The following is a 10981-nucleotide window of genomic DNA, read 5'->3' as shown; positions in this document are numbered from 1 at the left end:
CACGCAGGTTAGTCACAGCCTCAATGAGGCGCACACTAGAGCGACCCAGCTTCTCTCTTTCACTCTTCTCCCACTTTTCCAGACTCACATTCTCATCATCTGTTTTCACCAGTAAGGCCTGCTGCTCAGCATTGAGCTTCTCCATGAGCTCTTTGTGGGCTGTGGAGAAGGTCTTCATGTTGTGTAAGCGGTGCTGGTCCTCAATGGCACAGGAAACACATACACAGGTCAAGTCATCCAAGCAGTAGTACTCCAGTAGTTTGCCATGTTGGGGGCATTTGGTGGTTCCACATAAAGCCATGGGGTCAGTCAGAGGATGAGTTTGTAGTAAGATTGGAGTGGTCAGGTGGGCCTGGAGGTGCTGGACGCACATGGAGATCTCACATTTCATGCAGGTCTTCCGTGCCGGTTTCCTGTCCTCCTCTGTACACATGTCACAGAGGATAACTTGTGAGTCCTTCTGTATATTGTCGGACATGTTTTCAAAAGCTGGAAGTCCTGTGATGATCTTTCTTGAATATTATTGAGCGCTAAACAAAGTCCTCAGGATCCTCCTCGTTGCTCTTTTATTGACTCTGACTTGACTGAATTTAGTTGTTGACGCCTTTCTGGTCTCTCAGTCTGTAAGTGATGGGTCGGACGCGAACGATCCGGCTCTAAGAGCCGGCTCTTTGGATCCGGATTTTTTTACCCTTTTTTTCCCTGTTTTTTCTGTTAAAGCTGCGCGATTGGTCAAGATGTATGGTGGCATCTGTGTATCTACACTGAGCAGGAGGGGGGAGGGAGGGGTTACAGACACAGGCACAGTGAGCACACAAACAGGTGGGAGGGAGACCTGTGAGAGAGAGAGAGAACTAAGTGCTACATAGACAGAGACTACACACTGGAAAGGTGAGGAAAATGAGTGACAGAAAATGTAGTAAAGTTTGGACACATTTTAAAGTGATAGACAGTTCACAGGCAGAGTGTAGACTGTGCAAAGTTAAACATTTCATATCTAGCAGATTTTTGTCTAATTGAGATAGGTCTTTGTTTTCGTATTTTATAATTTATTTTTGTAGCACTCTGTTCCATGTTGAGTATATTAAGTATATATTTGCTCATGGTGGTACTGTTGGGTCTCTGTAAATGTTATAAGGAGTTCGGTCTAGACCTGCTCTATTTGAAAAGTGTCATGAGATAACTTCTGTTATGAATTGGCACTATACAAATAAAATTGAATTGGTCAATGGACCTGTACTTGTATAGCGCCTTTCTAGTCTTCTGACCACTCAAAGCGCTTTTACACTACATGCCACATTCACCCTTTCACAGACATTCACACAGTGATGGCAAAGTCCATCGAACAGAAACTAACATTCATACACACTCACACACCAATGCATGGCATCAGGAGCAATTTGGGGTTCAGTATCCTGCTCAAGGATACTTTGACATGTGGCACCAGGAGCCGGGGATTGAACCCACAACCTTCCGATTAAGGAATGACCCGCTCTGCCTCTGAGCCAAAGCCAACCGTTTTTTTTAATTAATAAATCCATAAAAATAATAAACATTTGATATAATGCATGTATTTGCATTAGATATTCATTTTACACATAATTTGGTAATAAATTAATTTAAGCAACAAAAAATCTGAGGAGTCACTTGGGAGCTGAAAGAGCCGGCTCTTTTAAGTGAGCCGAGCCAAATGAACCGGTTCTCTAAAAAGAGCCGGAATTCCCATAACTACAGTCTGTGGTCTGAATGCTCTGCCACGTCGGCTCTGCACAACAGTTTCAATTTCTGCCAATCGAAACACTCAAGAGGTGGAGTCAGTCAGTTAAGTTTCGTTTCACACATCAAGAATGAGGGGGAGGGGAAATGTATTTATGCAACACATGCTGGTGTGAAAGATATCAAGACTTTTTGGGGAAAAAAGTAAGCAAACTGAAATTCAGACATTTATCAACTCATATTCATCCAGCATAAAATCATAAAATTAATTCATCATATTAATTGAAATTTTCTTGATTTATATTCAATCATATTTGCATCTTCAGATTTGCTCCACTTTTTCTGAAAAATCCTACTTTAAACTTGATTCCCATGTGTTATAACTATAACTGAGATCTTTAGCCTGACAGCACTATATTTGTTTATTTAACTGCACTAATCAATGACAATTACAAATTCACCAAAGGAAACCAAGAAAAAAAATCACACTCTGTTGGTAGATATTGAAATGCACACAGTTAACAATGTCTGAAATGAAATGTGGTGCTGTGGGCTACAAACAACAACATGGCAGTCCATTACAGAAGTTCACAAAGAACCTTTGTGATGCGCAAAGGACCAATAAGTTTTCCACAAGAACATTTGGCCTGGGAAGACCTCTGGGGAGAGCATTCATCACTGGTCTCATTGTAACCCCTCCCACATGAGCATCTCCACATCTGCTGGCGTTGTTGTTGACCTGATATTGGAACTCTAGAAGAGGCTACCCTTGACTTAATTAAGCCCATTTGTGATTGTTTCTCTTCCAAGGAAACAAAAGGGTCTAGGTATGAGTTCCTGGAACTGATCGTTATTGTGACGATCTCTCTTCTGTGGTGCTGGCCAATCCTGCTGAAGAACGATAATGAGTAAGGAGGGCTCCATACCACTTCCACTTCTCGTGGTCGGGCCACATTTTCACCTAGACTGTTGATCACCTGACAGGAAACTTGTTGCCTTTCCCCAATCCTGGACCCTCTAGTTGTTTGCCTCCCAAAAGTACGTATAGGGCGAGTTTCTGTTGTATCTGTTATGAGAGAGCTGAGCTGGTCACCTTTGAGGCACAGTCCATATACGTCTCCATAGTTCATGCCCTTTGCATAGTTTTTGTCACATAAACCGATAGTCCAGTCAAAGTCGTTGGAGAGGCTGATCACCCAGCTGTGAAAGCTAGGATCAGACCGTGTGGGGTTACGGTTCTGAATGTGAAACATTTGAGCAGAACATTGACCCAGCCAACTACTGTAGAAAACCTTCCTGTTGTCTTCAGAGAGTGACATGCCAGGGCCCAGAATCTGAGGGTCAAAGATCAGGTCTGAACTTGAAGATATTACCTCCTGCTGGTTCTCTGGGTCAACCAGAGACAACAGGGATCCCCACAAGTGGTCTGCTTGCTTCACTATTTTTTCACCATTCTGTCTTATCTCCTGAACCAGTTTGTTACGATCACTGCCGGGCTCCAACCCTTTTCTCAGATCCACGGCCTTGGCCTTCTCCACATCCTGATGCACCTGAGAATACATCTGCAGGAATCTGAAGGAGTCCTTCTCCTTCTGGGCTGCTTGCATGCTGCTCTTGCTGGTTTTGATAGACACCATACGGGCAGAGACTGAACTCTGGACACTGGTCAGAGCAATGTCACGCAGGTTAGTCACAGCCTCAATGAGGCGCACACTCGAGCGACCCAGCTTCTCTCTCTCACTCTTCTCCCACTTTTCCAGACTCACATTCTCATCATCTGTTTTCACCAGTAAGGCCTGCTGCTCAGCATTGAGCTTCTCCATGAGCTCTTTGTGGGCTGTGGAGAAGGTCTTCATGTTGTGTAAGCGGTGCTGGTCCTCAATGGCACAGGAAACACATACACAGGTCAAGTCATCCAAGCAGTAGTAATCCAGTGGTTTGTCATGTTGGGGGCATTTGGTGGTTCCACATAAAGCCATGGGTTCAGTCAGAGGATGAGTTTGTAGTAAGACCGGAGTGGTCAGGTGGGCCTGGAGGTGCTGGACGCACATGGAGATCTCACATTTCATGCAGGTCTTCCGTGCTGGTTTCCTGTCCTCCTCTGTACACATGTCACAGAGAATAACTTGTCGATGCATTTTGCCAGACATGTTTTCATAAGCTAGAAGATCTTGGAATTAAATGCTATTGAGTCTCTGTCCTCAGGTTGCCCTTGTAAACAAAAGATTGATTCTGCCCTGAATATAATATACGGGTCTCGAATCAGCTGTTTGCTTGTTGCTGGTCCCTCAGAGTCTGGTGCAATAACTTGAGCTGTACTCTCCAGCTCTTTTATAGCAGTACAGTCAGTGTCACTTTTCCGCCCTATACGGGCCATAAAAACCTCACCTTATGATAAGATTACCTTAAAATTAATAATCTACTGCAGATAGAATCTACACCCAGTTTAAAAGGTAAACCAAGATTAATACAACTAATGCAGCCAATGGATTCCAACCTTCATTAAAATTATAATGTTAAGCTATTGTGGAGACAGCTTGAGTTGGTAAACTGTCCTGGCTGAGGTTGTTTCCAATTGTACAATCCACCAGACCACAGAGGGCAACTACAACCATAAAGTTGAATCAACATGTCTGTAAACACTTTCAATAAAAATGTAATATTACTTTAATAGAGGTGGGATTTACTGCAGGGCTGTTGTGGCCTGCAAAAGTCACAGCTAAGTGTAACTCACACATTTTCATCATCTTGTAACGTTTTGAAAATCCCATTTCAAAGACAAACCCAGGAGGAATGCACTATGAGATTATAATAGATAGGGAAATGGAATAAGGTGTACTCACAAAGATAGAATCCATAAAACATTATGTATTATGATAGGGTAGCTCATATCTTGAGCTACCCGATCCCATCACTCCCTTTTGTTTGTTTTGTTTTTTTCATCAATTTTCTTTCCTTTGCGCTCTCTCTCTCTCTCTCTCTCTCTCTCTCTCTCTCTCGGATGTATTTGAGTTATAGTATCTGTAAATGTTACCAGTGATAGTCTTCTACAGGGTGATTGTATGACTGTGTACTATATTCTTCTATCCTTAAATAGTTGTACTAGGTTATAAACATAATGTAAAAGACAAATCTTTATGGATTAAGTGTCAGAAACTGTCTTAGTGATGTAGCTGGATAACATGAGAATGAATGTCATAGCTATTAATGTAGTTTTCTATTTCTTGTGCAATATATTTTCCATAATATCCTAGAATTGTACTTTATTTTTTGTTAAATTTGGGTTGTTTTTAATCTTTTGTACTATTCTATTGTAGTTTAATAGTTTAGTTTGATTTAAAAAATGAAAAAAGGTGTATGTTTGTATATATTTATATATAAACATGCAGAGGACATTGATGTAAACAAACAGTGGTAGGAAAAATATGAATGAAGCATTGCAATAAATAAATAATAGAGATAATAAAAATGCATTCCTGAGTTAATATAACTTTATATTAAGTATTAATTATAATATCTGGGTGCACTGGGCGGGTTTTATCAGACAGTGCGCTTAAAGGTAAGAAACCATCCATAAATGAAGTTATTGATAATATATATAATAGTTGTTTTTAATACTGCCAAAGAGAAGATCAATAATTACTGACTGCGCCGAGTGCGCAGTAAAGTACCGCGCAGCTATTACGTGATATTTTAGCTCGCTGACGTTACAGCTAATGCTAACAAACGGACGATTCCTCTGGTGCGCAGCCGCAGCTCAATCGATCAGCGGTGGTAATCGATCATCGGTATGTTACTGATTGTTACCGTAGACTCCTGTAGCCACGTTAGACTTAACGTTAATTGCGCAAAAGTAAAAGAAAAGGAGTTTAGCTACCGTTAGCCAAAATAATGCTAATCACACACGTGTTAATGTTACTCCTCTAATTTATTTTCTTTACATTATTATTAATATTAATATTTATTATTAATAGTTTCTGTTCTGAACTACTAATGACTGACAGAAAGAAAGTGCTGCCACCACATTGATACATCAGCTCTTACAATAAAATATATGAATAATTTACGTTTTTCTAACGTAATAAAGTGAAAAAGTTAATAAATCTTTTGATAATTTAATTATATTTTGCTCATAATATGTGAATTTTTCCAAAGTTAGCTTGGTAACACGGCTGTCAACTCACAATAAATAACACCTCTATCTCCTCTGACTGTTTATATATATTTTATATTGCAGTATCTTGATACAGGATATTTTCTGGAAATTCAGTTGTAGATTTAACTATAAGAGCCTTTAGGTTTACCCTGTGTAGTACTTTATCAGACTGACATTTAAATAATCCTTCTAACCCACAATTGCTGAATACAACCAGAAATATTATATAATATAATATATATATAATAAGATGCAGCTACCACTGGATAAACTGTAGAAAAATCTGTGTCTACCTGCAGTATATAGTGTCATAACTACTGTGGATATTAACCCTTTTCGTTTTTCTACCCTTTGCAGGTGACATTACCACAGAAGAGAAAGATGAGGCAGACAGCTGATGGGCTCAGACAAAAGACAAATGCCACTCCTGGAGGGACTTTATCAGAAATGAACATCGACCCAGAGGCTTTAAGTCTGAACCAGAACAGTATACTGTGTCTCCCCCTGGTGTCTGACAGTAAGAGGCTTATCTGGGTCCACTCTAATGAGGTCAACCTGCAGCTGGATGGTGCAGGAGAGCTGGACAAGGCCTTCGATAGGTTCCCATACCTAACGCAGAAACAGACGGATGCACTGGCACAGCGCTGCTCCCTGCACCCAGACCATGTGAAGGTGTGGTTCATGGTACAGCGGCTCCGCTACGGCATCAGCTGGGACTATAAAGATATCAACAAGGTTCGGAGGACGTTAAAGTCAAGTCAGAGAAAGGAAGCGCTGCAAAGGGATAGAGGAGACGTTAGGGAGCAACAGAGTGCGAGCAAGGGAAGGATGATGGAAAAAAATGTGAGGGCTAATGAGCGTTGGGAGAGAAAAATGAAGCAGGAGCAGCCAACGAAGAAAGAGAAGGACAGAAAAGTAGAAGAACTAGAGGAAGACAAGAGGAATACTCAGAAAAAGCGGAAAAGGGTGAAAGTGGGCGACAAGAAGCGAAAGAAGAGAGCAGGACAAGTAGAAATAACAGGTGATGAAGTTGAGAGGGAGCCCACCAAAATCCAGTTCCCACAGTCGGAGACAACGCTTCTCACCGGAAAGAAAAAGAAGGCAAAAGCAAGCAAAAGATTACTGTCTGTCCAAGAGTGGCCGGCCCACAAGAGCTTTGTGGTGCCTGATGAGGGGCTGGACGTGCGTTCTCCACTCACGCCCCTGTCTCTAACTCCTGCCTTTGGTCTGCCTCCACTCACTGACAACCAGATGCCCAGTATTCACATGACCCCTCTGAAAAGCGGCTTTGAGGGGAAAACAGAAATGGAGGCTAAGCTGGATGGAGAACTGTGGGCAGAGTCAGTAAACCACAGTGGTACCGTCACTGATGTTGGCCTACTGAAGGAGCTCATAGAAGAGACCAATAGCCCTGCTTCTGCAGACGGCACTCGGCCCCGCACGAAGACGCAGTCCCAGTTGGACATGATGAGGTTGGCGTTCTTGCACTGCCAGTATCCGGACAGCGATGACTACAACCTACTGGTGAATCTGATTGGCGTCCCCCGCTACGAGTTGGTTCAGTGGTTCGGTGACATGCGCTATTACCTCAAGAAAGTGAAGCCGGGCTGGATGAATCGGGAGCAGCACAGCCAGGCGCTGGCCAACATCAAGTACCGGCAGTGCCTGAGCACGCTGGTAAAGGCCCAGCCCAGCGAGGGCGGCAGAAAAGCCACCTGCAAGGTGAAGCCTGACAGGAGTGAGAGCTGCGGCGAGGATGAGAGCGTGTAGGCGCCTCCAGAGTGGAAATGTTGCCACTCTGTGTAGCTAATATTCCACCAGGGGGGGATCGAAGATTGATCATATCTCAATGTTTGGAGAGATTCATCAAAAACGTGGTTTATGAGGGTGGAACTGTTTGTTATGTTGGACTTCAAGACAGCTTCTATTACACAGATGTTTGATAAAAGGTAGTGTATTGTTGTTATACTCACTTAACATGTTTGTTAACGTGTAAGTTTCTTGTTTGTGCTGTGAAGATGTTTTTTTTATTGACATTCAAGTTAACACTGTTATTGCTTTTTGTTCGAACATGACTGATTAGTTACAACAATGGCGTTCATAAACTACAAAATGGATGTTCTCAGTTACGTAATATTTCTTTTTTTCAAGAAAGTTCACCTGCCAGCCCGTAATCCACACCAAAATTAACAAAAATAAAGTACAATTCTAGGATATTATGGAAAATATATTGCACAAGAAATAGAAAACTACATTAATAGCTATGACATTCATTCTCTTGTTATCCAGCTACATCACTAAGTGTCCTCTGTTGTTAATAAAGACCGTTTCTGACACTTAATCCTTGAAGATTTGTCTTTTACATTCTGTTTATAACCTCAAGCATAGTCAAACTATTTAAGGACATTTACAGACACTACCTCAAGAGATGTTCATGTCATAAAAAGTGGTTACTTTCCCCTAATTTTAAGGAGGTAAACAGCAGAACAATTATACAACACAGTGGCTACCCAGCGAGATGCTAGTCGCTCTATGTTACAGATACATAGGTCTCTCTCTGCTCTGTCAGTTCCAGCTGGCAGTGTACTCTCCCTTCTGTGGCTGCCACAGCTCAGCGCCTTCGATAATGCGGCGGATCATGGAGGCGGAGGTGATAAGCAGGTGTCCAGCAGCATGTAGGAGGGTGGAGGCCACACGCAGGGCTTCTCTGAGGAACAGAGCCGAGATAAAGTGTCATCAGTATGTTTTTATCTCTGGCATTGTCCACTAAATGTGGACTTTGAAAGAGCTTATTGACTTCTGATTGAAGCAAGTATTTCCTGTGACAAAGTATTACTCTGATTTGTGCTTTTTACTGCTATAACAAATACTTAAAACTTCTTTTTAATGTAGTTTCTCTGTTACTTATTATTTGTAAGATCCTTCACCCCCTTCCCCTCGGCTTACCTGAGGACTTTCTTGGGCCCCAGACACTGAAAGTTAGCGCTCACAGAGTAAATGCCTTGAAATGTGGCCTTCACACTCAGGGAGCCAAAGACATCCTTCGGGCTCATCTTGTACAGGTCAAAGGTGACACGAGCTATGTCCTTCCCGGTCCGAGGCTTGTTGTGGTCTTGAGATCTGGGCACAACTGAACCCTGGAGGATCAGAGACAACGGTCACATTAAAGGAGCCTGTGTAAAGGTATAAGATGAACACATATGGGGCTTTATAAACAATAACATGCGGCTTCTTTGGTCAGACGTACTGGCTGTGGTCTCCATGTCTGTCCGGGCTGCAGGGCCATGAGCATGGTGTTGTCGGGCAGGGTCATGAGGAACTCTTCGGAGTCAACCTCCGTGCCGTCCTCCTCACAAACCAGAGACAGAGACACGGCAGACAGGGACAGCAGCAAAACCTGGCATACCTACAGCACAGATTCAAGTTGCTCTGGATTAATGTGAGATAGTGAGTGAGAATCAATCAACACCAGGACCTTTTAAGACCGTTTTAATCCCACGTAGAATGCAGTTTAACATAAAGTATGACAGAGAACCAGTATGGAATCCAGTTACATAGAAAATAGCTTTTCAGCCTCTCAGAAACAAGAGCAACATCTCATAGAAAGATGAAGCTGTTTTCTATCAAACATCTTCATGTTACAATTTAACTATAAATTGTGCAACGTTCCAGTGAGCATGTTATAGACTTACATATAACTGATATTCAAACTTCTGCAGGCTACACTTCAGACATCTTATCTTTATACCACTGTGAGTGCAGCCTTGACTCATGACTACATGTGATCACATATTTCACATCATCAAGGCTGATTGTGTCATATCTTATTGTCTTATTGTCTTTTTGTCTTATTGTCAAGACAATGAAACATCGTTGATGGGATTTTTTAGACAACATAACATTATGTTTTAATTTAGTTGTTGAATCCACTGATTATTGACAGTATTTTTAGTGTTACGAAACATTATAATTCAGTTTTATGCTACAGTCTTGAAAGAAAATGCTTATGTTTCCTTTTTTAATTTGTTTTTTTTTATCATTTATAAACAATTTTTAGTACTTTTTTTATCATTATTTATTTCTTTTTACATTTTCTTCTCTAAATTTTGAATCCTGTAAAACGTTTTACCCTAATAAGAACTGTTTCTTTTATTTCTTTCCATTAGTGATCTTTTACAGTCACTCTCACCCTCTCCTTCAGCTCCTCCAGGGTCCCGGCTGTGATGCCCTTCCTGGTCTCCCTGTTGTGGCAACACACTCTGAAGGGGCGCTGTGGCGGAGACCACACTCGCTTGGTTACAGATCTGAAAAAAGACCAGTCAGAAAAGTAATTAAATTATTTAAAGTGTTGGATCCTCTGACATTTTGACTGCAGAACATTTATGATGGCTCTGATCTGTTTCGAGTGTCCCAGTACGTCAGTGAGCCAGCATAAACAATAAACTGAAGCAGCTAAATGGAATTCAGCAATCATTAATTTTATTATTTACATTTGATCATTTCTGAAAAGCCTGATTTATTTTTGTGCAGTGGAGCCCCTTGTCTTTTTTACACATTAATTCTCATTTTTATTATCTGTACAATGTTTTTTCTGCATTAGATGAGATTCAATCATCAGTTTCTGTTGTAATAGTGACTTCTGAATGTTTTTAAATGTTCGCCTTGTTTGTTCATTTTGAGGTGAAATAAGCAAATATTTTAAGTCTTGTTTTCATACCTCACTTTAACCGTTGCCACCCCTACCTTACACATTATAATAGGCCAGTATACACAGCGTAAAATTACATGTTATATCATTGAGTTGATTACTTTAATTAAAGCCTACATTCATTTGGGGGCTCCAACAGCCACACAATGTTGTTTATGTTATGTTGATCAGGCAAAAAGATCATGAATCAAATCAATAAATACAATATTAAAGGCCAAAACAGATTATTCACTTACTTGATAAATGTAGATGTGGCATCCATGCTCGACAGCCTCTCGTTGTCTCTTCTCACAGCCTTATTTTGTTGAAAGGTGTTCTGGTGAAACAAATTGTAACGTAACCTCAGAACTGCCTGTGTTCAACCCAGCAGCTGGACTTTGCCCCGAACCTGGTGATAACTC

At 41.3% G+C, this 10981-nt stretch overlaps 2 protein-coding genes across 8 annotated transcripts in view; one reads left to right on the top strand and one right to left on the bottom strand.

The window, feature by feature from the left end:
* homezb (homeobox and leucine zipper encoding b) overlaps positions 1-8213 on the top strand; it is an 18498-nt gene extending 10285 nt beyond the window's left edge. For 3 of the 7 annotated variants that reach the window (XM_051428763.1, XM_051428764.1, XM_051428762.1), the window contains exon 2: positions 6230-8213. In XM_051428763.1, coding sequence (XP_051284723.1) covers positions 6254-7642 — 1389 coding nt within the window. In that variant the 5' untranslated portion in view covers positions 6230-6253 and the 3' untranslated portion in view covers positions 7643-8213. Of the gene's footprint in view, positions 1-770; positions 892-1896; positions 1921-3239; positions 3402-5428; positions 5505-6229 lie in introns of those variants that run through there. The other 4 variants (XM_051428765.1, XM_051428767.1, XM_051428761.1 and 1 more) reach the window with 4 other exon arrangements.
* cideb (cell death inducing DFFA like effector b) lies at positions 7870-10981 on the bottom strand. Its single transcript, XM_051428773.1, has 5 exons — positions 10817-10981; positions 10062-10176; positions 9120-9278; positions 8819-9009; positions 7870-8579 (listed from the first exon to the last, which is right to left on the bottom strand). Exons 1-5 carry the CDS (start codon positions 10840-10842, stop codon positions 8438-8440), a joined length of 633 nt encoding a protein of 210 aa, XP_051284733.1. The 5' UTR covers positions 10843-10981; the 3' UTR covers positions 7870-8437.

This window comes from Dicentrarchus labrax, unplaced genomic scaffold (genome assembly GCF_905237075.1).
Source record: "Dicentrarchus labrax unplaced genomic scaffold, dlabrax2021, whole genome shotgun sequence".
NCBI classification, from domain to species: Eukaryota; Metazoa; Chordata; class Actinopteri; family Moronidae; genus Dicentrarchus; species Dicentrarchus labrax.
Note: the sequence above shows the minus strand (reverse complement) of the source record. Positions and strands in the feature narration are given on the sequence as shown.

Excerpts from the sequence above, each read along its gene's own strand:
- cideb (XM_051428773.1), bottom strand. The coding sequence starts at position 10,842 with ATGGATGCCACATCTACATTTATCAA. Across the intron at positions 9,010-9,119 it reads AGACATGGAGACCACAGCCA|GGTTCAGTTGTGCCCAGATC; the intron begins GTACGTCTGACC and ends CTGATCCTCCAG. Across the intron at positions 8,580-8,818 it reads GGGCCCAAGAAAGTCCTCAG|AGAAGCCCTGCGTGTGGCCT; the intron begins GTAAGCCGAGGG and ends TCTGTTCCTCAG.